General features: G+C 66.3%; 3 protein-coding genes across 4 annotated transcripts; 2 read left to right on the forward strand and 1 right to left on the reverse strand.

Annotated features, from left to right (window-relative positions):
• The first annotated feature begins 1,060 nt into the window (after positions 1–1,060).
• On the forward strand, positions 1,061–3,221 carry LOC135293156 (NAD(P)(+)--arginine ADP-ribosyltransferase 2-like). Its single transcript, XM_064407140.1, is given in 3 exon segments — positions 1,061–1,575; positions 1,578–2,105; positions 2,518–3,221. Coding segments are annotated over 3 exon segments (822 nt in total). The 5' UTR covers positions 1,061–1,367; the 3' UTR covers positions 2,604–3,221.
• Positions 3,222–6,741: 3,520 nt separating this feature from the next.
• GRINA (glutamate ionotropic receptor NMDA type subunit associated protein 1) lies at positions 6,742–13,175 on the reverse strand. Its single transcript, XM_064407125.1, has 7 exons — positions 13,021–13,175; positions 10,428–10,767; positions 9,505–9,617; positions 9,230–9,430; positions 8,306–8,434; positions 7,950–8,093; positions 6,742–7,544 (listed from the first exon to the last, which is right to left on the reverse strand). The coding sequence occupies exons 2-7, from the start codon at positions 10,735–10,737 to the stop codon at positions 7,395–7,397; spliced, it is 1,047 nt and encodes a 348-aa protein (XP_064263195.1). The 5' UTR covers positions 10,738–10,767; positions 13,021–13,175; the 3' UTR covers positions 6,742–7,394.
• On the forward strand, positions 12,217–22,140 carry PARP10 (poly(ADP-ribose) polymerase family member 10). Of its 2 annotated transcripts, none has more exons than XM_064407124.1 (11): positions 12,217–12,697; positions 14,353–14,513; positions 15,359–15,592; positions 16,821–17,039; positions 17,939–18,495; positions 19,054–19,266; positions 19,366–19,507; positions 19,628–20,539; positions 20,611–20,744; positions 20,814–20,991; positions 21,557–22,140. In XM_064407124.1, the coding sequence occupies exons 2-11, from the start codon at positions 14,354–14,356 to the stop codon at positions 21,862–21,864; spliced, it is 3,057 nt and encodes a 1,018-aa protein (XP_064263194.1). In that variant the 5' UTR covers positions 12,217–12,697; position 14,353; the 3' UTR covers positions 21,865–22,140. The 2 variants fall into 2 exon arrangements, with proteins under 2 accessions (XP_064263194.1, XP_064263193.1); XM_064407123.1 differs by lacking the exon at positions 12,217–12,697 and adding an exon at positions 14,011–14,073.
• The last annotated feature ends 2,746 nt before the right edge of the window (positions 22,141–24,886 follow it).

Genomic DNA, 24,886 nt, shown 5'->3' on the forward strand with positions numbered 1-24,886 from the left:
GCTGTGGAAACTCTGTCCCTTTATTTGAATCAAGTTTCAAGACCACTTTGTGAACACTTGGCTCTTCATAGTGTGGCTTTTCCCCCACATGCTGAAGGTGCTGGCTACAGCTTAAAGTCTGACAGGGAAAAATGATAAAAGGATGTAAAAGAATTTACACAGGACAATAAACGTGGCTCAAAGTAGAGGAGAATAAGATGAAGGGGAACTCCAGTGGGGTTTTTGACCTGAAACACAGAAGGAGCAGCGCCTGCCAAAGCGGAAGTTCAGGCGAAGTCATCTGGAATATTGGCGACTTCAGCGAAAATTACTTCCAGATGATTTTTTAGGAATTCTCCATGAAAATAAAAGGGAGAGAGGCGCAGCCATGCTACATTTTTTTTATGGGAAAAGTGCTGGGTTTTTATTAGCTAAGAAGCCCATTTTAATGAATATTTATCATTACAGTGGATAGAAGTGGCAAAGTCCCTCTGAACTGCAGGACCAGGAGAGATCTGCTGTGAGTCCAAGCTGATAAAGAATTCCGGCTTTCTGATACCTGCAGTTTCATCAGGGAGTTCACTCCAGCCGATTTCGGTATTGGGGCTGGGGGGACTCCAGGGGCCACTTGGACTGGGGGAGAGGGGACCATGGCATCGGGATTGGGTCCCTGGGGGACGCTGGGGGGGCCCTGGGGGGGAATGTGACGTGGGGTTGAAGTCCTTGGGGAAGCTGGGGGACACTGGGGGACATGGGACTGGGGTTCACTGGGCTCTGGGGGGCAGCAGGTGGAGCCTGGAAGTGTGACTGGGGCCATGGGAGGGCTGGGGGACACTGCAGGGGGCAGGGGGTGATCCTGGGATTTCAGTTAGGGTCCTGGGGTGTGTCATTTCCAACAACTCCAAAGGGGACACCAGACTGGGAGTGGTGTTGGGGTATGAGGGCAGGCTGAGAGGGACGCTGGGGGTTCAGGGAGTGATCCCAAGTTTGGGTCTTGGGTGGGCTGAGGGAACCCCAGGGGAATGACACAAAACTGTGGAAGAGGGATGGGGGTCTCTGGGATGACTGGAGGATGCTGGGGCATCCAAGAATGACCCCAGGATTTGGGATCAGGGTCCCTGGACATGTCCAGGGGTCTCCTGGCCAGGGCTGGCCCCCTCCCTGGGCTGACCCCACTGTCACTCCCCAGCCTCTAACCAAGGTAGCCTCCCCATGTCCCCCATGTCCCTCAGTGTCCCCTCTCCCATTGGCGACCCCTGGTGCCCATTGGTGTCCCTTCAGCATCCCCCGGTGTCCCCCAGTGTCCTCCCTGTGTCACACAGTCTGTCCTCTGTGTCCCCTCTGTGTCCCACAGTGTCCCACACTGGTCCCTGTGGCCTCTCTTCTCCATGGCTCCCCTGGCTCAGACCCTGGCACTGCTGGCAATGACCGTGGCCACTGCAGCCATCAAGGTGGTGCCCCTGGACATGGCCCAGAACTCCTTTGATGACCAGTACCTGAACTGTGGCCCTGCCATGGCTGAGGCCTTGCCAGACCTCAGTGGCCCCGAGTTCCAGGACAACAAGGAGTTTTCCCAGGCCTGGGTGAAGGCCACAGGGGGCAGAAGAGGGGCTCCTATTCATCCACTCTGACCAAAGACCAGGCCATTGCCCTCATGGTCTACACGATGCCAGGTGTGCACAAGCAGTTCAACGCGGCCGTGCGCGAGGCTGGACGCTCCAGCCAGGAATACCGGGACAACTTCCACTTCAAAACGCTGCATTTCCTGCTGACCCAGGCCCTCCAGAAGCTGAGACGCCCTAATGAGTGTCCAGATGTGTTCAGGGGGGTGAGGACTGTCCAGTTCAATGTGACACCTGGGGAGAAAGTCCGCTTTGGTCAATTTGCTTCATCATCACTGGACAAAAACGTGGCCCAGGGTTATGGGAACGTCACAATGTTCGAGGTGCACACATGCCGCGGTGCTGACATCCACAAGTTCTCCTTCAATCAAAGTGAGAAGGAGGTGCTGATCCCACCCTTCGAGACCTTTGAGGTCACCAAAGTCACCAGGGAAGGGAAGAAGGTGCAGATTGAGCTTCGCTCCACTGGGAACTCCAGCAACTACAACTGCGAGTGGCTGGGAGGTGACATCATGGGAGCAACCTGGGGGGATGGGGACACTCAGTGAGGGTTGGGGACAAGAACACACAGTGCTGGGGACACGCATGGCCCAGAGGGGATGGGGACACCCACTGTGGGTGGGAGGCAGGGCACCCAGCGCTGGTGACAAGGACAGGGACAGCATTGCTGGGGCACAGGGGATGGGGACACCCAGTGCCAGGCAAGGGGGACAGGGACATCCAGTGCTGGGGACACCCACAGGGGCACAAAACCACCCATGGCTGGGCACAGGGGAAAGGGACCTCATTATGGTCCCCTCTGACATCCCACATCCCCAGGAACTGCCCATTACCTCTGCCCCTTCCCCTATGGCCCCCTGACCTCCCCTGATCCCTTCACCCCATGGCCCCCTGACCCCTCTCTTTTTCCCTCCAGGTGGGAGCCTCCCCAGGAACTCCCCCCAACATGGGGGGCTTCTCCTGGCTACCGTGTCCATGGCAGTGGCCGTTGGAACCCTCTAAGCCACAAGGCCACTAAGGTCACTGTGGTCTTGGGGGCCAGTGTGGCCACCATGATCACGAAGGTCACCAGGACCCCCAGAGAAATGAGGCTACCAAGGCTATTGAGGCCATTATGGCCACTATGGTCACTTTGTCCACTGTGACCCCTGTGGCCATTGTTACCACTTGGCCATTATTGCCAGTGTGTGGCCACCATGGTCACTGTAACAAGGCATCCATCCACAGGAAGCCCCTCCAAGAACTGCCCAGTGAGGGAGCAGTGCCAGGGCACCAGGACCAGCACGAAGGGAGCTGGAGCAGCCAGGACAGCGCAGGACAGCATGGACAGCAGAGATTGGGCTGCACCTGGGGCCGCTTGGGCACTTCCCGATAGAGGGGCTTGGGAGTGGCAATGTCACAGCCACTTCCTAATGCTCCTTGGCTGCCTCGCCTCATTTATCAATAAATTGCTGCTTGCTCACCTCATGTATAAAAAATGTATCAAAAACCCGATCCTTGCTTGTCTGGTGTATCAAATGTTTATCAGAAATTTGATTCTTGCTTTCCTGGCATATCAAAAGTTTACCAAAATTTGCTACTGGCTCGCCCGATGTATCCGCTACAGCTCCTTTAACGCCTTTCCTGCCGGGCATCTCATTTCCTAAAAGAAAGCAGTTCCTGCAGTTTTTGTTAGAGGCAACTCAAAGCTTTATTTTTCAAACCTCGATCTTCAAAGAGGTGCTGGAGAAATGTTCCTCCCTTTTTCTTTGTTCACTGCAGCCCCTCACAAAGGACCTGGAGGGGCTGGAGCGTGTCCAGGGAAGGGATGGAGCTGTGGAAGGGTCTGGAGCACCAGAAAGTACTGAGGGAGCTGGCGGGGGCTGCTCAGTGCAGTTTAAAAAGGATGAATAATCAGTTTGGGGCCAATTCCAAAGTTCCTGATTTGACCTAACACAACTTTAGCATTGGGAGGAAAAAAAAGAAACAGAAAGAAAAAGGATGAAAAATAAAATGGAGAAAAGGGGACAGAGGCAGCACCACCCATTTATTTATTTAAAAATCCCTGGTATTTCGCTCAGGAAACTCATTTTTCTTTCAAATTGGGGATTTTCCCTCTTTACCCGCTCATCTCCTGGAGTTGCGGTTCGGGAATTGTCCACAGGAGGGCAGCAGCGAGGGCGGTTTAAATCAGCTGCACCGCGCATGCGCCGCTCCCGGCTGCAGTTCCGGGTGCCACCAGCAGGCGGCAGCACGACCCTTGGACCCTTCCCGAGATGGGGCAGGCGCGGCTCTGGGGAACCGTGCCAGGGAAAAATCCCTTCCCAATGTCCCATCTGACTGCCCTGTGGCGGTGGGGAGCCGCTCTCCCTTCCCCCGTCCCTCCGTGCTTTGTCCAAAGTCTGTCCCCAGCTCTCCTGGAGCTCCTGTAGCCAGTGGAAGTGGCTTTGGTGTCTCCCTGGGTTCTGCTCCAGGCTGGACACCCCCAGCTGTCTCCACAGCAGAGGGACTTCACCCCTCGAAGCATCTCCGTGGCCTGCTCTGGACTCACTTCAGGAGCTCCATATCGCCCCCGTGCTGAGGCCCGGAGCTGGCAGAGGGATCCAAGAGGGAACGTCTCATGGTGGGAAGGGCTCAGTGCCTGCCCCACTCCCACCCCAGAACCAGCACCCCGCACAGAGCACCCGAAGGGCTCCCGTGGCTCCGGGCTTGGCCTCTGGCAGTGTCACTGGCCAAGCAGCTGCTCCTGTCCCTGGCTGCAGCCCCAGTGCCTCCCCTGGCACTGTGGGCACAGGGCCAGCCAGGGCAGGAGGCAGCGCAGGGGCCAGTGGGACACGGGGACAGCCGGGACAGCCCTGGGCCAGTGGGACACAGGGACAGCCGGGACAGCCCCAGGGCTGTGGGACACGGGGACAGGCAGGGCAGGAGGCAGCGCAGGGGCCAGTGGGACACGGGGACAGCCGGGACAGCCCTGGGCCAGTGGGACACAGGGACAGCCGGGACAGCCCCAGGGCTGTGGGACATGGGGACAGCCCCGGGGATCCTGTGTGTGACACTCACATGGCCTCAGGGGTGGGACAGGGACAGCAGCAGCACAAGAGGTACTGTGGGACACAGGGCCAGCCAGGGCAGCCCCAGGGCCATGGGACACGGGGACAGCTGGGACAGCCCCAGGGATGCTGTGTGTGACACTCACATGGCCTCAGGGGTGGGACAGGGACAGCAGCAGCACGACAGGTGCTGGGGAGGGATTTACAGAAATAAACAAACGAGGCCGCAGGGTGGAATCCGGAGGGCAGGAGAGAGGAGAAGCTGCCAGGGCAGCTCTGCTCCGCAGGGGCGGCCTGGAGCCAGCAAATCAGCCAGGCTCTGCTCTGGAAATCAGGGACAGGGGACAGAGAGGGAGCTGGGCAGCCCTGGGAGAGGAACAGGGGACAGAGAGGGAGCTGGGACAGGGACAGGGGACAGAGACAGAGCTGGGACAGGGACAGGGGACAGAGAGAGAGCCCTGGGAGAGGGATAGGGGACAGAGAGGGAGCTGGGAGAGGGACAGGGGACAGAGAGAGCTGGGACAGGGACAGAGACAGAGCTGGGACAGGGACAGGGGACAGAGAGAGAGCCCTGGGAGAGGAACAGGAGACAAGGGAGGGAGCTGGGCAGCCCTGGGAGAGGGACAGGGGACAGAGACAGAGCTGGGACAGGGACAGGGGACAGAGAGAGAGCCCTGGGAGAGGGACAGGGGACAGAGAGGGAGCTGGGAGAGGGACAGAGGACAGAGACAGAGCTGGGACAGGGACAGGGGACAGAGAGAGAGCTCTGGGAGAGGAACAGGAGACAGGGAGGGAGCTGGGCAGCCCTGGGAGAGGGACAGGGGACAGAGACAGAGCTGGGACAGGGAACAGAGAGGGAGCTGGGAGAGGGACAGGGACAGGGGACAGGGAGGGAGCTGGGAGAGGGACAGAGGACAGGGAGGGAGCTGGGCAGCCCTGGGAGAGGAAAGGCTTGCTCTGGACGCCCAGGAACAGAGCAGTGGGCAGTGGAGCCCCGGGGACAGACAGGTGGGAGATGCAGCTGGGGTGCTGCACCCCCCCACACTGCTCTGTGATCTCAGAAATGCCACCAGACCCCAACGAGCAGCACTTGTGCTGAGCTCCTCCAAGCTTATCAGGAGCACAGTCTGCTCCCAGGAATTCCTGCTGGATAACAAGCTCCTCCTTTAACAAACAGCCCTGGGAACTCATTTTTCTTGCCTGAAGAACAGCCCAAGTGGAACACTGTCTCTGTGGAACTTTCAGAGAGAGCTCCTGGCCCGGATTGCAGGCGGGATCGAAAACGAGCATGGCCAAAGTCCACCCTCTCTCCTGTGACCTGCAAACACTTCCTGGGAGCCTTGGAGCTGTCCTGCCCCTGGGCTGTGCCCGGCATTCCCGGGAGGAGCCTCACCTTCACTGTGCTCAGAGAACCAAGGCCGAGCCTGGGCTGCTCCCCTGCCCCTCAGGGCTCAGCCCTCAGCCCCTGCAGAGGAGCAGCTTTTACTACTTTTATTTCAAACCTCCTTTTGCTGATGCCTTTGCTGGTGCCACCTTAAAACCCTTAAAAGCTGCTCTTAAAACTTTCAAACAGGAAAGACCTGGGAGCAGCAAAGGAAGAGCACGGAATGTCTCCCGAGGGAGAATGTGGAGACAGAAATATTGGCCAGGGCTGGAGCTGCCAAGGAACGTGTCAGGAGATGCCAGGCTGGACTGGGCATCAAGGAATAATGGAATGGTTTGGGTTGGATGGACAAGCCTCTGAGCCCACCGGGTCCAGCATTGCTCAGGGCACTGCCAAGGCCATGTCCCCAAGTGCCACATACACACATCTGTCAAATCCCCCCAGGGATGGGGACTCAGCCCTGCCTGGGGCAGCTGTGCCAGGGCTGCACAGCCCTTCCCAGGAAAGAATTTTTCCAATATCCCACCTAAACCTCCCCTAAACCTCAGGAAACAGGACCCAGCCTCACCTGGCTGCGTCTTCCAGTCCTGCTGGGGTCCCCCCTGAGCCTTCTTGTCCCCAGGCTGTCCTCAGCTCCCTCAGCCCTGGTGCCACCTGACCCCAGCTGGAGTGTGGTGGCGACACTGGGGGCTGGGGACAGCAGGACGCACTGGGATGGAGCCAGAGCCATGGGAGATGAACAAGACAATTTATTAACAGCAGGACCAGGATGGGGCCTCGGCCACGCGGGGAGGGCGGGGGGGGTCTGGGGGTGCCACAGACAGGGGCTGTGGCTCGGGGGTGGGGACAGGCAGGTGGCAATGGGCAGGGCTGGTGGCTCAGGGGGTCGGGAGTGTCTCCACATGAGGACAGTGGCTCAGAGCAGGAGGGTCTGAGGGTGCCACAGGCTCAGGGGGTCTGGGGACAGACAGGGACAGTGGCTCGAGGGGTTCTGGTGGTACACCCACGTGGGGACGGTGCCTCGGGGATGTCTGGAGGTGCCACAGGCAGGGACCGTGGCTCGGGGTGGGAACAGGCAGGGACAGTGGCTCAGAGGATCTGCAGTGCTGTTGGCACTGCCCCTGCCCGTGCAGCCGGCGTAGTGACAAGGGTGACAGGGAAGGGACAGCGTGGTGGGGACAGGACAGGACACAGGGGGTTCCAAAGTGCTTCCAGTCCGCGTTCAACGCAAAGGGAGGGGGGAAATCGTATTCACAGCGGGGAGGAGCAGGGGGCCGGGCAAGCCCCCGCGGGGAGGAACCGCGATGAGAACGGCAACAAAACCGGCTACGGGGAGGGGATCCCGACCGGGGCGGGGCCGCGGGGCCGGGGAGGCGGGGGCTACTCCTTGGCCCTGCCGATGATGGCGAGGATGTAGAGGAAGATGTTGATGATGTCGGTGTAGAGGTTGAGCGCGGCGAAGATGTACTCCTCGGGGCTCAGCGCCAGCTGCTTGTTCCCCAGGATCAGCTGCGTGTCCACCGCCAGGAACTGCGGGACGGGGCAGTGTCAGGGGCGGCAGGAACCAGCCAGCGGGTCCCATAAATCCCTCCCACCCCAAACCTGCACCCTCCACCGCCAGGAACTGCGGGACGGGGCAGTGTCAGGGGCAGCAGGAACCAGCCAGCGGGTCCCATAAATCCCTCCCACCCCAAACCAGCCAAGCACACCCTGCCCCATCCATCCTGAGCACGCCCTGCGTGTCCACCACCAGGAACTGTGGGATGGGGCAGTGTGGGAAGGCAGAAGGAAATCCCCTCCATCCCAAACCAGCCGAGCACACCCTGCACCCTCCACCCCGAGCACACCCTACATCTCCCCACGGAGCCGGAGCACCCCGGGGTGCTGGTGGCAGTGTCCCCCCCCAGCACTGGGGGTCCCAGCCCCTCGACTCACGCAGGTGAAGAGCAGGGCCCCCAGCGAGGCGTAGACGATGTCCACGATGCGGTTCCGGATGAAGATGCACAGGATGGAGAAGAGGACGAGCACGACGAGGCAGATGATGAGGACGCCCCGGCACGAGGTGAAGTCGTACTTGGTCTGTGGGGAGGGGGATTGGGGGGGATCAGACCCCGGTGTGGAGCCCCCAGAGCCAGCAGGGAGCTGGGGAGGGCTGTACACCCCATCTGGGGTCCAAAGGCCCAGGAGAGGAGATCCCACAGCCCCCCAGGAGCCCAGCAGGGAGTCACTGGGGTGTCGTACCCCCAGTCTGGAGCCCCCCAGGCAGGAGCAGGGGCAGCCCTGGCACTGACCTGCAGGGAGAAGATGACCACGGTGAAGCAGACGACGACGGTGATGCCGACAGCCATGATGACAGCCTCGGTGTCATAGAAGCTGGCGATCATCCCCACCATGTAGGACAGGCTGACAGTCAGGATGGACTGGGAAGGCAAGGGGGGAACCCATCAGGCCTGTGTGCCCAGCCTGGCACCCCCAAACACGCCATGTGCCCCCTGGCTCAGCACCCTCAAACCCACCCCACCCAGTGCCCCCACTGTGGCACCCCCAAACCTTCCATGTGCCCCCAACCCAGCACCCTTAAACCCTCTGTGCGCTGTCTAGCTCAGCACCCCCAAAGCTTCCATGGACCCCCACCACAGCACCCTTAAACCCTCTGTGTGTCTTGGCACCCCCAAACCTGCCCTGTCACCCCACCCAGCTCAGCACCCCCAAACCCACCCCACTGTGGCAGCCCCAAACCGTCCATGTACCCCCAACCCAGCATCCTTAAACACTCTCTGTGTTTCCTGGTTCAGCACCCCCAAACCCACCCCACCATGGCACCCCCAAACTTTCCATCTGCCCCCAAACCAGCACCCTTAAACCCTCTGTGTGCTGTCTAGCTCAGCACCTCCAAACCTTCCATGAGCCCTTAGCCCAGCACCCTTAAACCCTCTGTGTGCCTTGGCACCCCCAAACCTGTCCTGTCACCCCACCTAGCTCAGCACCCCCAAACTCATCCCACCGTGGCAGCCCCAAACCTTCCATGAGCCCCCAGCCCAGCAACTTTGAACGCTCTATGTTCCCCGGCTCTGCACCCCCAAACCCACCCCACTGTGGCACCCCCAAACCTTCCATGAGGCCCCAGCCCAGCACCCCTAACCCCCGCCACGCCGTGTCCCTAGCCCAGGAAGCCCCAGCTGCTCCCGGCCCTGCCAGCTGTGCCCCCAGCCCACCAGGGACACGAGGTTCCAGGGGTGCTTGCGGCGGAAGTCGCCGCAGCAGCTGAGGACGATGAGGGAGATGAAGAACACGGCGTAGGACACGTAGTACGTCCACACATTGCGCTGCACGAAGCCCCGCACGCCTTTGACGAAGGTGAAGACGGTCACGAAGGCGAAGGTGACGGTCAGCTGCAGCGTGAGCACCAGGAACACCTGGGGACGGGTGGCAGGGTCACAGGGGGATCCCCCGGTGCCCCGCAGCCCACCCCGAGCCCCCCGTGTCCCACCTTGCGGATGAAGGCCTGCCGGATGCTCTTGTCGTCCCAGTGCGCCGACGGGAAGTCCTGGTTGTCATAGTAGGAGGGGGGCCCGTCCTCGTGGTAGGTGCTGTGCAGGGGGGCTGTGGGGAGGGGGCCACACCGCTCGGGGGGGGTCCCACGAGACGTGGGGAGTGCCCCCCAAAGCCAGGTGGCACAGCTGGCACGGTTCTGGGCAGTGTCACGCCTCCCAGGGTCCATCCCCGGTGGGCAAAGTCCCCCAGGACAGGTGGGACAGCAGCCACAGGGAGTGGAGCTCTGTGTCCCCCAAAGCCAGGTGTCACAGCTGGCACAGCTCTGGGCAGTGTCACCCCTCCCAGGGTCCATCCCTGGTGGGCAGAGTCTCTTAGCTGCCCCCCAGGATGTCTAGAGCAGCAGCCACGGGAGTGGAACTCTCTGCCCCCCAAAGCCAGCTGGCACAGCTGGCATAGTTCTGGGCAATGTGCCCCCTCTCAGTGTCCATCCCTAGTGGGCAAAGTCCCCCAGCTGCCCCCCAGGACATGTGGGACAGCAGCCAAGGGGAGTGGAGCTCTGTGTCCCCCAAAGCCAGGTGTCACAGCTGGCACAGCTCTGGGCAGTGTCACCCCTCCCAGGGTCTGTCCCCGGTGGGCAGAGTCCCCTAGAACCTGTGGGGCAGCAGGTGGAGCCACAGGGGGGTCCCTGCTGCCCCACTTGGCCCCCCTGAGCTGCCAGACCCCCCCACTGTCTGCTCTTCTCCCCCTCCAAGGGAGCCCTCCAGGCTGCCCTCAGTGCCCACACCCAGGAGCTGCCCCGCACCCCCGAAGCCCCCAGCCTCAGCCAGGAGCCCAGGCGTGTCACACCCCCCCGGCACGGAGCCAGGAGGGTCCCCCAGCCCATCTGGAGCCCCCCACCCCCTTTTTCCCAGTACTTACAGTCCTGGTCTCCAGGGACCATGGGCTGGGGCTGGGCGTAGGGCGGCTGGCCATAGGGGCCCTGGGGGTACGGGCCGGGCGGGGGGTACGGCCCGGGGGGGTACGGCCCGGCGGGGGGGTACGGCCCCGGCGGCGGGTACGGCCCCGGCCCCTGCGCGAAGCCCGGCTGCGGGTAGGGCGTGGGGGCAAACTGGGGCTGGGGGTACGGGGCCACGGGGTACGGGGGCTGAGGGTAGGCCGGGGGGGCCGTCGGCGGTTGCTGGCCCCCGAAACCGTCGCTCGTCACCAGGAAACTCTTCTCGTGGGACATGGTGGCCCGCGGGCTGCGGCCGCCTTCGTGCTGTGGGTGGGGGGGGACAGGGGGTTAGAGATGGGGGTGTTGTCCCCCACGGCTGTCACCCCCTCCTCATCACCCCCATGGCCATCACCCCCCCAAGGCCAGCAGCCCCCCAAGGCCATCACTGACCCATGGCTGTCAGCCCCCTCCTCATCTCCCCCATGGCCATCATCACCCCCCCATGGCCATCACTCCCCACCCCCGGGGGTCCCCAGCCAGTTCAGCACCGCAGTGGGGGTCCCCACTGGGAGATGGCCCGGGAGGGGGGTCCCTCACTCGGGAATGCCTGGGATGGGTGTTCCTCACTCGGGGATGGGGGTCTCCACTCAGGGGATGCCTGGGATGGGAGTCCCTCACTCGGGAATGCCTGGGGATGGGGATCCCTCGCTCGGGGATGCCCTGGGATGGGTGTTCCTGACTCGGGGATGGGGGTCCCTCACTCGGGGGATGCCCAGGGATGGGGGTCCCCACTGGGACATGCCCCAGTATGGGGGTCCCTCACTCAGGAATGCCCGGGATGGAGGTTCCTCACTCGGGGATGGGGGTCTCCACTCGGGGAAATGCCTCGGGATGGGGGTCCCTCCCTCGGAGGCTGCCCGGGATGGGGCTTCCTCACTCAGGGGTGCCTGGGATGGGGGTCCCTCCGCCGGGGATGCCCCAGCATGGGGGTCCCCGCCATCGGGGGGTCCCGTCCTGCTCCCCCCGCCCCCGCGCCCGCACAAGATGGCGGCGGCGAGGCCGTTGCCATGGCAACAGCCCCGGGGCCGCGGGCCCGGCGGCGCCTCGGGGGCTCGGCCGCGGGGCTGGCACCGCCGCGCGGCACCGGCTCCCGCCGCGATTACCGGCAGCGCTGCGGGGGAGCCCCGGCGCTGCTCCACCGCCCCCTCGGGCCGCCACCGCCAGCGGCGGCGTCCCGCCAGGCCCGTGCCCAGGCCCGGCCGCGGCCCCACCTCATGGAGCCGGACGGGCTCCACCGCAGCCCCGGGGCCGCCCCCGCTCCCGGGAGCCCGGTTACAAAACCGGGCGGTGCGGAAGCGGCGGCTGCGCCCTGCGCGGGGCCCGCGCAGCCGGCGGTGCGGTACCGGTCCCGGCAGCCGTGCGGACTCGCTGCCGCAGCCTGGCGGGCGGCGGTGCCGAAGCGGTTCCGCTGCCGCAGCGGGCCCGGCCCGGCCAACGGGCAGCGCCGGCCGGTGGCGCAACCACGGCGGCCGCGTGACGGCCCCGCGCCCCGGGCGGGCGGGAGGGACGGGGGGGCCCGGCCCTGCGGCGCCGGCACCGACACCGGGCCTGGGCAGCGTCCCGGGGGGTGCAGGGCACGGGAGGCACCCCTCACGGGGGCACTCCTCACGGGGGGTACCCCTAACACGGGGGGTGCAGGGCACGGGAGACACCCCTCACGGGGGCACTCCTCACGGGGGGTACCCCTAACACGGGGGGTGCAGGGCACGGGAGACACCCCTCACGGGGGCACTCCTCACGGGGGGTACCCCTAACACGGGGGGCACCCCTCACGGGGGGCACCCCTCACGGGGGCACCCCTCACGGGAGACACCCCTCACGGGGGCACTCCTCACGGGGAGCACCCCTCACGGGGGGTACCCCTCACACGGGAGACACCCCTCAAGGGAGGCACCCCTCACGGGAGCACCCCTCACGGGGGGTACCTCTCACACGGGGGGCACCCCTCACGGGGGCACCCCTCACGGGAGGCACCCCTCACGGGGGCCGTGGGGCGCGGGGGGTGTCCGCACCCGCGGATTGCATCACGGGCTGCGGGGGTGCCGGCAGCACGGCGTGCGGGGGGCGCAGGGACGCCCAGAGCCCGGCGGGCGCGGTTGCGGGGGTGCAGGCGCTCCCGCATCACGGGTTGCGGGGGTGCCGCCGCCCGCTCCCCCCCCGTCCCTGCCCGCACCACCGGTTCTCTCCGAGTCCCGTAAGCCGCTTTGCCCTGACGCTCGGTAAAGCCCCGGCGCGGCCTATTTACGGCAGCAGCGAGCCTAATCCCCGAGCGCTGCCGCGCGGGGGGAGCCACCGGGAGACCCCCGCCGTGCCCGCGGCCGCGGGGTCCCGCTCGGCCCCGCCAGCCCCCCGCACCCCCCCCTCGCACCGAACCCGTGCGCTGCGGAATGCGGCAGCGGGCAGCGGCTCAGGGAACCGCGCTGGGGGGCGGCTCTGAATCCCCCGCACCCTTCGCTCGCCGCCAGAACCCCCGGTCCGAGCCCCGGGCCCCCCGGTCCCCCCGCGCCCCCCGCTCACCGGCCGGGCCGAGCTGCGCGGGGTCCGCTCGCTGCGCGCTGGGCGGGGCGGGGCCTGCGCGGGGCGGGGCTTGGAGGGGGCGGGGCTTCGCCCGCTAGTGCTGCGTAGGCTACAGGAGGAGGGGCGGGGCCTTGTTGTGGGCGGGGCCACGGGTTCCTCGCAGCACAGCGCCCCCTGGTGGCGGCGGCGCGCCCTCGGTGCGGGCGGCCCCGGCCCCGCCGTGTCACGCGTGGGGACGGTCACGAGCCGCAGGTGACGAGCGAGGGGCGGCCACGTGTGCCCCTGTCACCCCTGGGCATGGCCCATGCGCCTGTGTCATTCTCATGTACCTCTGGGGGGCTTGTTCCGTGTCCCCTAGTGGTGGCTGGAGTCAGTTCCGTGTCCCTGGTCACGCGTGGGGACGGTCACGGGTCCCCCAACCACACACGAGGGACAGTCACTTATCCCCTTGTCACCCCTGGGCATGGCCCGTGTGCCTATGTCATTCTCATGTACCTCTGGGGAGCTTGTTCCATGTCCCCTTGGGGTGTCTGGGGTCAGTTCTGTGTCCCCTGGTCACTCGTGGGGCTTATCTCACGTCCCCTTGTCACGTCTGGGGTCAGTTCCGTGCCCCCTGGTCACTCCTGGGGCTGGCCACGGGTCCCCCGACCACACACGAGGGACAGTCACTCGTCCCCCTGCCACCCGCGTGGCTGGCCCCGTGTCCCCGTGTCCCTCTCGGGGACAGTCCCGTGTACCCCCGTCACCCGTGGGGATTTTCCCGTGTCCCCTCGCCACATCTGGTGCCAGTTCCGTGTCCCCGGTCACGCGTGGGGCCGGTCACGCACAAGGGACAGTCACTTGTCCCCCTGTCCCCCTGCCGTGTCCCCCGTGTGGCCGGTCCCTCGGTCCCCGTTCCTCCTCAGGGTGACCGCCACGCGTCCCCGCGTCCCGCGTGGGGCCTGTCCCGTGTCCCGTGTCCCCACCCCTGTCCCGCCCCCCGCCCTTCCCCTTCCCGTTCTGGGCCCGGTTTCGGTTTCGGTTCTCGGTCGGGGCGGAGCCTCGCAGCGTCCGGTGAGAGGGGGGGCCCTGCCCCGCGGGGTGGGGGGCTCTGCCGGGGGCCGTGGGACCCCCACGGGGCTGGGGAGGCCCGGGGCCATCGGGGGGTCCCGCTCTGGGGTGGGGGGGTCCCTGCTTGTGGCTACAGGGGGGTCCCCCCCTGCGGGCGCGGGGCCGGGGGTGCCCTCGGTACGGGGGGTTTGGGGAGGGGGTTTGGGGTCACGGGGGGGTCCCAGCGGGAGGGGGCGTAAAGGAAGCGAGGGGGTCCCAGCCCCAAATGTGTGTGTGCCCCAGGATGGCCGGGGGGGTGCTGGAGGTGCGGGGGGTGCCCCCCGACGCCCCCGAGGAGCTGCTGGTGCTGTACTTCGAGAGCCGGCGGCGCTCGGGCGGGGGGCCCGTGCGGAGCTGCCAGCGCCTCGGGCCCCTCCTCTTCCTCACCTTTGAGGACCCCCAGGGTAAGCGTGGGCAGGGGGCCGTGTCCCGGATCCAACGGGGAGCACTGGGATGGGATTTGGGGGTCTCAGTCGCACTGGGAGCACTGGGATAGGGTGTGGGGGATCCCAGCCCCTCTGGGATCACTGGGATGGGATTTGGGAGTCTCAGCCCTACTGGGAGCACTGGGATGGGATTTGGGGGTCTCAGTCCCACTAGGAGCACTGGGAGGGGATGTGTGTGTGACTGTCCCAGTCCTGACTGGGAGTACTGGAATTGTGTTTGAAGCTCCCAACCCCAGTGGGAGCACTGGGATAGGCTGTGGGGGATCCCAGATCCAACTGGGAGCACTGGGATAGGCTTTGGGGGATCCCAGTCCCACTGGGAGCACCGGCATGGGGTGTGGGAGTTCCTAGCCCCATTGGGATAAGGTGGGGGGGACCCCAGACCCAACTGGGAGCACTGGGATGGGGTGTGGGGGTTCCCATTCCCACTGGGAGTACTGGGATTGTGTTTGGAGCTCCCAACCCCACTGAGAGCACTGGGATAGAATGTGTGGGCCCAATCCTTACTGGGTACACTGGGACAGGGTGTGGGGGTTCCCATTCCCACTGGGGGATCCCAGCCCTGCTGGGAGCACTGGGATAGGGTGTGGAGGGCACAGTCCCAACTGGGAGCACTGGCATGGGGTGTGGGAGTTTCCAGCCCCACTGGGATAAGGTGGCGGGGATCCCAGCCCCACTGGAAGCACTGGGATGGGGTGTGGGGGTTCCCATTCCCACTGGGATCACTGTGAGCAGTCCTGTGGGGTCCCGGGGGGTGAGGGGGTGCTGGGTGAGCCCCCACCGAGCCCAGTCTCCCTGCACAGATGCACAGAACGTGCTGGCCCACGGCAGCCACAGGCTCGGGGGGGCCGAGCTGGGGGTACGCCTGGCCCCCCCCTGGGACCCCACCCACCTGCTGCTGCGGGGTCTGGAGCCCGGGACCCCCCCCGAGCACCTGGAGACCCTGCTGGGGGTCCCCCCCGGCGCTGTCACCCTGTGCCAGGGCTCTGTGCCCGGCTGGGCGCTGCTGCGCCTGCAGGACCCCCTGAGCCCCCCAGGTGGGACTGGGGGCCGTGGGGGGACACCAGGGTGGGAGGGGGATGTCGGGGGTGGTGGGCAGGGGTGGTGGGATGGAGCTGCCAGGGGGATGGGGGGAACAGGAGGGGGAGATGGGCTGGGGTGACAGGGTCAGGCTGCTGGGGGGTGGGTGGGGGGACAGTGGTGCCAGGGTGGGAGTGTTGGGGGGCTGGGGGGTGGGGGGGCGGACACCAGGGTGGCATTTTGGGGCACGGGTTCTGCTGGGTGCCCTGGTGACAGGGGTGGGAGTATTGGAGGGGCCGGGGGCTCATGGTCTGAGGGATCTGGGAGCACCAGGGTGGCATTTTGGGGTACAGGTTCTGCTGTGTGCCCTGGTGCCAGGGGTGGGAGTATTGGGGGGACAGAGGGCTGATGGGCTGGGGGGTCTGGGAGCACCAGAGTGGCATTTTGGGGTGTGAGTTCTGCCCGGTGCCCTGGTGCCAGAGGTGGGAGTATTGGGGGGACAAGGGCCTGATGGGCTGGGGGGTCTGGGAGCACCAGGGGAGCGTTTTGGGGCGCAGGTTCTGCCAGGTGCCCTGGTGCCAGAGGTGGGAGTATTGGGGAGCTGGGGGCCTGATGGGCTCGGGGGTCTGGGAGGGGCACCAGGATGGGATGGGGATGTTGGGGATGGGGTTGAGGAGGGGAAAGGGGATGTGATGGAGCTGCCAGGGGAATGGGGGGCAATGAGGTGGGGATCCAGGGCCTGGGGTGACTGCTGAGGGGTGGGGGAGCAATGGTGCCGGGGTGGGAGTGTTGGGGGGGCAGGTAGCTGATGGGCTGGGGGGGACACCAGGGTGGCATTTTGGGGTGTGAGTTCTGCCCGGTGCCCTGGTGCAAGAGCTGGGAGTATTGGGGGGACAGGGGCCTGATGCGCTGGGGGATCTGGGGGACACCAGGGTGGCGTTTTGGGGCGTGGGTTCTGCTGGGTGCCTGGGTGCCAGGGGTGGGAGTATTGGGGGACAGGGGCCTGATGGTCTGAGGGATCTGGGAGCACTGGGATGGCATTTTGGGGTGTGGATTCTGCCAGGTGCCTGGGTGCCAAGGGTGGGAGTATTGGGGATTGAGGGCTGATGATTTGAGGGATCTGGGAGCACCGGGGTGGCGTTTTGGGGCGCGGGTTCTGCCGGGTGCCCACCCCTGGGCATGGCAGCGCCGCGGGGGCGCTGGCCCGGCCGTGGGCGCGCGGTGCCAGCACTGCCCGTGCTGCAGAGCTGGCGTCGGCGGAGCAGCGGGCGCGGCAGCGGGGGCTGGCGCTGCTGCGGGTGCCGCGGAGCCCCGCGGTGCTGGTGCGGGCGGCGGGGCCGGCGCTGAGCCGGGACCTGCTCGAGCTCTACTTCGAGAACCGGCGCAGCGGCGGCGGCCGCGTGAGCGACGTGCGGCTGCTGCCAGGGGGGCGCGGGGCCGTCGTCACCTTCCAGGAGCCCGCAGGTGAGCGGGTGGGGCCAGGGTGCCAGGGCCTTTTGCACAGGAATAGGGTGAGCGTGGGGACATGGGAATGGGGTGGTGAGGTGGGTGCAGCGCCCTCAGTGTGGGAATGGGGTGCCAAGGTGGGCATGGCGCCATTGGTGTGGAATGGGGTGCCAAGGTGGGCACAGTGCCCTTGGTGTGAAATGGGATGGTGAGGTGGGCGTGGTGCCATTTGCACAGGAACAGGGTGATCATGGGGGCATGGGAATGGGGTGCCAAGGTGGGCACGGTGCCTTTGGTGTGGAATGGGGTGGTGAGGTGGGCATGGTGCCCTCAGTGTGGAATGGGATAGTGAGGTGGGCACAGTGCCATTTGCACAGGAATAGGGTGATCACGGGTGGATGGGAATGGGGTGCCAAGGTGGGCATGGTGCCCTCAGTGCAGGAACAGAGTGATGACGTGGGCATGGTGCCATTTGCTCAGGAATAGGGTGATCATGGGGGCATGGGAATGGGGTGCCAAGGTGGGCACGGTGCCATTTGCACAGGAACAGGGTGATCACGGGTGGATGGGAATGGGGTGCCAAGGAGGGCATGGTGCCCTCAGTGCAGGAACAGGGTGATGACGTGGGCATGGTGCCATTTGATCAGGAATAGGGTGATCATGGGGGCATGGGAATGGGGTGCCAAGGTGGGCACAGAGCCCTTTGTGCAGGAGCAGGGTGGTGATGTGGGCACAGTGCCATTTGCACAGGAACAGGGTGATCACAGGGGAAGGGGATGCCAAGGTGGGCACAGTGCCCTTGGTGCAGGAGCAGGATATTGAGGTGGGCACAGTGCCATTGGCACAGGAACAGGGTGATCATGGGGGCACGGGGAGCCACTCTGGGCCACAGCTGCCCGTCCCTTTGTCCCCTGCAGCCGCAGAGCGGGTGCTGCAGAGGCCACACCGGCTGCAGGACGTGGTGCTGGAACTCGCCCCCCACTTTCCCTTCCTGGAGCTGCTGGAGGAGAGCATGGACATGCCCATGGACGCTGTCCCCGCTCCGGACAGGGCCTCTTCTCCTGACGTGGAGCCCCTGCTGGTCAGGCAGCCCTTGCTGGACACAGATTGCCCGCCGGACTCGGAGCCATCCTCAGACCCCACCGTGGCACACACGAACTCCTCACTGGACACAGCGCCGGCACCGGCAGCACCAACATCACACCCAGCGCCAGGGCAGCCACCAGCCGCCTTCCCCAGCGGGGACAAGGACACAGAGGGGTTCCGGGCCGTGCCCAGCCAGCCCCAGCCCCCCAGGCCCGTGTCGGTGGTGGTGCCGGGGCCGATGTCGGCGGTGCTGGAGCAGGACGAGGCGCTGGTGCCAGCGGAGCCGGGCGCCATGCGGTACCTGCAGCAGCACTACCAGGACGTGCTCAGCAGCGTCCCCGAAGTGTCCCTGCTGCCACTGGAGGGGGGCGACGTCTCTGGCTTCCGGGTGAGCTGCAGCTGGGGTAGAAGTCACAGGATTCACAGAAAGACTAGGTTGGAAGAGACCTTAAAGATCGAGTCCAGGGGTGTGGGCAGGTGCGGGCAGGTGTGGGCAGGTAAAGGCAGGTGCAGGGAACAGTGCAGGCAGGTGTGGGGTGGTGCAGGCAGGTGTGGGCAGGTACAGGAAGGTGTGGGCTGGTGCAGGCAGGTGCAGACAGCTGTGGGCAGGTGCAGGCAGCAGTGCAGGGAGGTGCAGACAGCTGTGGAGAGATACAGGCAGCAGTGCAGGGAGGTGCAGGTTTGGGTTGGTGCAGGCAGGGATGTGGGCAGGTACAGGTAGGTGTGAGCAGGTGGAGGCAGGGATGTGGGCAGGTACAGGAAGGTGTGGGCAGGTGTGAGCAGGTGCGGGCAGGTGCAGGCAGCAGTGCAGGCAGGTGTGAGCAGGTGCAGGCAGGTGTGGGCAGGTACAAGCTGGGGTGCAGGCAGGGCTCTGCTGTGCTCCCACCTCCCCGTGCGTGGGCAGGTGCTGGTACCCAGTGCTGACCGTTTGCCCACCTGCTGCCAGGTGAGTGGGGAGCCGGGCCGGTGCCAGGCCATGGCAGATTTCCTGCAGAGCCTGCTGGACTCAGTGGCCTCGCACCCCACAACCCTGCGCTTCCCCGGCGTTGCCCGCTTCCTGTGGGACCTGGATGGGCAGAGCCTCCTCCAGCAGCTGGAGAGCCGCTTCCAGTGCGTCATCCAGCTGGACGGTGAACCCTGGAGCCCTCCGGATCCCCAGGTGCAGCCTCGTGGGGAGGGGTCTGGCAAATGGGTGCCGTTGTGCTGGTCCCTGCTGTGCCAGAGCAGCGTTGGTGATGCCACCCCTTGATCCCCACAGCTGGAGCTGGAGGAACTGCTGCGCCCAAACACCCACCGGGAGCCCCAGTCACAGTCCTGGCACAGGGACCTTCCTGAGGGCAACAATGCCGCTGCTGATGGCGAAGGTGATGGTGATGATGAAGGCTTTCGTTCCAGCGCAGGTGAGGTGCCACTTTGGTGCCCGCTCTCCGGGCGCTGCAGTGGGATGAGGGGACCACGGGTGCTGGTCCTCCCCCAGGACGCGGTGGGGCCTCATGGCTGACACCCCGCTGCTCCTGCAGAGGAGATCAGGGAGGTGCTGGCAGCGCTGCGCCCGAGCGACGCCGACGACCACGGCAGCCCCGACCCCTGGCCTGACGCCGTCCCCGGCGACGAGCGGGACCCCAACGCCGCGTTCATCTGCGCGGCCGGCGGGGACGGTGCCGGGGAGCTGCTGTCGGACACCGGGGTGGAGGAGGAGGAGGAGGTGCAGATGGCCCTGGCCATCCAGTACTCCATGGACCACGCAAGGGACGAGCAGGAGGAGCTGGAGCGCGCCACCGCCCTGTCCCTGCACTCCTACAGCCGGGAGCAGGAGCAGGAGCAGGCCGAGGAGGACGCCAGGCTGCTGGCCGCGCTGGAGGCCTCGCTGGAGGAGGCGCTGCTGGCGGCAGACGCGGCGCAGGTGACGGTGTTCTGCTCCTTCGAGCAGGACGCGTCGCTGGTGGCGCAGGAGCTGCAGCGGGCGCTGGCGGGGCAGCTGCGGGAGCAGGAGGTGGCGAGCGAGCGGCTGCGGGCGCTGCCGGCCGCCGGCCGCTGTGCGCTGGCGCTGCTGCGGTGCCGGCACGCCGTGCAGCTCGGCCTGCGCGGTGACACCGCCACGCTGCGCGGCTTCGCCGACTACACGGCTGCTGCCGCCCGAGACCTCGCGTCGCTGCTCCACCGCCTGCCAGCACCGGGGCACGCTGCCACCGCTGCCACCACGCGCTGGGTGCGCTGGGATCCCTCTGGCACCGCCGTCCCCTACGCCCCCGAGGCTGCGGCGCTGCTGGAGCAGGCCTGGTTGCGCCAGGAGCGCCGGCTGGATCTGGTGCTGGATGGGCGGCCCTTCACCGTGGACTTGGAGCGCATGGAGGAGTTCGACATCGGCAGCGCCCGCGCCGTGCCCGTCTGCCGCAGCCAGCCCCCCATGGACAGCACCTTCTTCCCGCTCGGTGCGTGTGGGTGCCGTGGGGCCAGCCCTGCCCCTCGCTGTGCCCACGCTCACCGGGGCTTTGTCCGGCAGGGCCAGAGGTGGCTGGGCTGGAGGAGGAGGTGCGGCTGATGGTGCTGGCCGAGGACTCGGAGGAGTTCGCTGACACGGTGCGCCATTTCTGCGGCACTCTGGAGGAGCTGCAGAGCCAGATCAGCGTCGTGCAGGTGGGGCTGGGCGTGGGGGACCCCCAGGGTGTGCCCGTGGCAGAGCAGTGACACGGCGGTGCCCAGCAGGTGCAGAAGCTGATCCACCCAGTGCTGTACAAGCAGTACCAGCTGAAGAAGGGCAGCGTGAAGCGTGCCTGCGCCGCCGGCACCGCCGTGGAGCGCGTCCTCTTCCACGGCACCACCAAGGCCTCCAGCTGCGAGATCTGCCTGCACGGCTTCAACCGCAGCTTCTGCGGGAAGAACGGTGAGCGCCGGGTGAGGGGTGACCACGCGGTGCCCTTGGTGTGGGAACAGGGCGCCAAGGGAGGCATGGTGCCATGAGCATGGGAACAGGGCACCAAGCGGGGCATGGTGTCGTTGGCATGGGTACAGGGTGTCCACGTGGGCATGGTGCTGACAGCGTGGGAACAGGGCACTGGGTGCTATTGGCATGGGAATGGGGTGTCAAGGTGGGCATGGTGCCCTCAGTGTGGGAATGGGGTGGTGAGGTGGGCACAGTGCCCTTGGTGTGGGAATGGGGTGGTGAGGTGGGCACAGTGCCATTTCCACAGGAACAGGGTGATCATGGGGGCATGGGAATGGGGTGCCAAGATGGGCAAGGTGTTCCTGGTGTGGAAACGGGGTGGTGAGGTGGGCACAGTGCCATTTGCACAGGAACAGGGTGATCACGGGTGGATGGGAATGGGGTGCCAAGGTGGGCACGCTGCCCTCAGTGTGGAGTGGGGTCCCGATGTGGGCCAGGGGTGCCGATGTGGTCCCGGAGCCGCGGGCACCCCCCCCCCGTGCCCCATCTGATGCCCGTCCCCCAGCCACGCTCTACGGCCGCGGCGTTTACTTCGCGGCGCGCGCGGTGATCTCGGCGCGGGACCGCTACTCCCCGCCCAGCGCCAATGGCACCAAGTTCATCTTCGTGGCCAAGGTGCTGACCGGGGAGTTCACGGCCGGGCGGCGGGGGCTGCGGGCACCCCCTCTGCGGGAGGGCTCCGGGGCGCCCCAGCGCTACCACAGCGTGGTGGATGACCCGCGGCAGCCCGACATCTTCGTCGTCTTCAACGACACCCAGGCCTACCCGCAGTACCTCATCACCTGCCGCAGCCGCCACGGGGGCCCCCTCTGAGCCCCCCAGCAGTGGCTCTGCTTCATGGAGCTCTTTTTATCCTCCCGGTGTTCTCTGGCACTGGTGCCAAAGCAGGGGTTGTGGTGTTCAGGGGCTCAAGGTGTGCAGGGATGTTCCTGCCCTGCCCAGGAGCTCAGAGTGGGGGGATCCTCACTTGGGGAGGTTCCTGGGCACCCTCGTGCCAGGGCAGGAGGTGGGCAGGAGGACTTTGGGTCACCCGTGTGACGCCAGTGAAATAAAACTTGGAATAAGACTTCAAATAAAATTTGAAATTAATTGTAGCCTTTTGCATGACTGGGATTGAGGGAGGACTGGGGGGAGGGGGGGAAATTCCAGAATTCCAGTCCCAGCTGGGAGCATGGGAATAGGGGGAATGTCTCAGTCCCAGCTGGGATCACTGGGATTGGGATGGATGGGGGTCCCAGACACAACTGGGAGCACTGGGATTGGGATGGATGGGGTCCCAGACCCAACTGGGAGCACTGGGAGTGGGGTCAGGCAGGAGCCCGGCTGTGTGTGGGTGCTGTGTCCCCCTGAGGTGGCTGTGCTCAGTGGTGGCTCTGAGATGCCCCCGGTGACAGGTGGGCGAGGGCAGGGCTGGGGGTCTCGGTGACCCCCGCGCCCCTTTGGGGGCCGCACACGGAGCGGGCGCGGGTGCGGCACCAGCGGCCCCGGCCCCGCGGGCACGGGCGGGCCCCGGGCCGGGTGCGGTGGCACCGCGCCGGCGTGTGCCAGCCCCGTTGACGTGTGCCAGCGCTGGGATCCCGCCGGGCGCCGTGCCAGCCGTGCCAGCCCCGCGCACGTGGCGCCAGCCCCGCTGCCCGGGGAACGCCGGAGGATGGAGGTGAGAGCCCAGAGGGTCGGGGGTGCGGGAGGGGTCCTGGCCGCACGCCCACCCCCTCTGCAGAGTCTGGTGCCCCGCGCCCCGCGGGTGCCCCGCGCGGGGAGTGCCCGGCGCTGCCGGTGCCAAGCGTGCCGGACCTTTGTCCCCTGACGCCGAGGGGCCCGCGGGGCCCAGCGCCGCTGAAAAGGGCTCTTTGTCCGGCTCTGGCCGGGGGACTCGCTCCCTGAGCCCGTGCCGGCACCGGCACATGACCGCGGCGGCAGCGGCTGCGCCAGCGCCGGGTCCGGACGGACGGAGCGAGCGGCAGCCCCGGCACGGCCGCGGCCAGAGCGGGCGGGGGTCTGAGCCCCCTCACGGCAGGTACCACGGCGGGGACAGAGCGTCCGGGACAGGGTACAGCCCCGGTACCGGCTCCCGGGGGCGCCTCACGCCTCCCCGGTGCGGGGTCCTCGGTGGTCTCCGCGCCCCGCGGGGTGGGCTGGGGTTGGCGGGGTCACTTTGGCACGGGTGGCCGCGATGGGGCTGGGGGTCGGGGGGCTGTGCCGCGACACAGGGTGTGGTGGGGGGCACCCCGAGACCCCCCCAGTGTGTGTGTGTGTGTGTGTGTGTGTGTGTTCCTGCGCCGTGCACACTTGCCGGGCTTGCGCCGGGGCGTGCCTGCAGCCAGCCGTGCCCACCCGTGCCCACCCGTGTCCGCCACACCCAGGTGTGCTCAGCACTGGGGGCTGTTCTCCGCTCCAGCTCCCTTTCCCGGTACCGGCTCCGGTTCCTGCCACCAGCTCTGTCTCCCACTTGGTCCTGTTCCTGTTCCAGCTCCTGGTTCCAGCTCCTGTTCCTGTTCCCAGCTCCTGTTCCTGTTCCCAGCTCCTATTCCTGGTCCCAGCTCCTGTTCCCGGTACCAGCTCCAGAACCTGGCAGCAGCTCTGGTCCCCAGCACCAGCTCTGGATCAAGGCACCGGTTCCCGGCACTGGTGCCCGGTCCCAGCCCTGGTTCCCGGCATGATCCCAGTCCCCAATCCCACCTCCCCAGCCGGATTCCCGGCTCCCCATCCTCCCCACCAGACATCCTGCCGCAGCGCTGGTGGCTGCAGCCGTGTTCGCTTCTCCGGCCACAAGAGAGGCTGGTGGCCGGCAGGGTGTGAGCGCCGTGCCAGAGCCGTGCCAGGGCCGCGCCAGGGCCGTGCCAGGGCCGAGCCAGGGCCGAGCCGGTCCAACCCCTCCGCCACCGCGCTCCCCTGGGCTCTGAATGCGGCAGCCGGCGGTGGCCCGAGCCGCCGCCAGACGCGCCGGTGATGCGGCCGTGCTGGGCCGTGCCGGGCCGTGCTGGGCCCGCAATTGAGAGCCCAGGCGGGGCAGAGCCGAGGGCTGCGGGACTTCCCTGGGGGAGCGCGGGGCGGGACCGGCTTCGCTGGGAGCGCGGGGCGGGGTTCGCCCTCCCCGCGCTGGTTGCAGCGGTGAGGGTTAACCCTCTCCGTGTTTGGTGTACTGGTCACGGCTGCCCCCTCCGGACTGGGCGTACTGGGTGTACTGGTCGGTTAAGCCGTGTCTGCTGGGCGTACTGGGAGCACTGGTCAGGGTTAACCCTCTCCGTACTGGATGCGCTGGGGAGAGTTAATCCTCTGCGGACTGGGTGTGCAGGGGAGGGTTAACCTGCCCCGTACGGAGTGTACTGGGTGCGCTGGGCACTGTTAACCCGTGCCATGCCGGCCGTACTGGGAGCACTGGTCGTGGCTGACCGCTGGCTCTGGCTGTACTGGGAGCACTGGCCGGGCCTGGCTGGTGTTTCGGGCTGTACTGGGAGCACTGGTCATGGCTGGCCCCTGGCTCTGGCTGTACTGGGAGCACTGGCCCTGGCTCTGGCCGTACTGGGAGCACTGCCCCTGGCTCTGGCTGTACTGGGAGCAATGGCCGGGGTTGGCCTTTGGCTCTGGCCGTACTGGGAGCACTGCCCCTGGTTCTGGCTGTACTGGGAGCACTGCCCCTGGCTCTGGCTGTACTGGGAGCACTGGCCGGGGTCGGCCCCTGGCTCTGGCCGTACTGGGAGCACTGGCCCGGGTCGGCCCCTGGTTTTGGCTGTACTGGGAGCACTGGTCGTGGCTGGTCCATGGCTCTGGCCGTACTGGGAGCACTGGCCGGGGTTAATCCTTCCTGCGCCGGGTGCCCGGGGGTGCCTCCCCC

The sequence above is a fragment of the Passer domesticus genome, unplaced genomic scaffold, assembly GCF_036417665.1.
Source record: "Passer domesticus isolate bPasDom1 unplaced genomic scaffold, bPasDom1.hap1 HAP1_SCAFFOLD_81, whole genome shotgun sequence".
Taxonomy (NCBI): domain Eukaryota; kingdom Metazoa; phylum Chordata; class Aves; order Passeriformes; family Passeridae; genus Passer; species Passer domesticus.

Excerpts from the sequence above, each read along its gene's own strand:
- GRINA (XM_064407125.1), bottom strand. The coding sequence starts at position 10,737 with ATGTCCCACGAGAAGAGTTTCCTGGTGACGAGCGACGGTTTCGGGGGC. Across the intron at positions 8,435-9,229 it reads CCTGGAACCTCGTGTCCCTG|TCCATCCTGACTGTCAGCCT; the intron begins GTGGGCTGGGGG and ends TTGCCTTCCCAG. Across the intron at positions 8,094-8,305 it reads TGGTCATCTTCTCCCTGCAG|ACCAAGTACGACTTCACCTC; the intron begins GTCAGTGCCAGG and ends CCCTCCCCACAG.
- PARP10 (XM_064407124.1), top strand. The coding sequence starts at position 14,354 with ATGGCCGGGGGGGTGCTGGAGGTGCGGGGGGTGCCCCCCGACGCCCCC. Across the intron at positions 19,508-19,627 it reads AGGCTTTCGTTCCAGCGCAG|AGGAGATCAGGGAGGTGCTG; the intron begins GTGAGGTGCCAC and ends CTGCTCCTGCAG. Across the intron at positions 20,540-20,610 it reads CAGCACCTTCTTCCCGCTCG|GGCCAGAGGTGGCTGGGCTG; the intron begins GTGCGTGTGGGT and ends TTTGTCCGGCAG.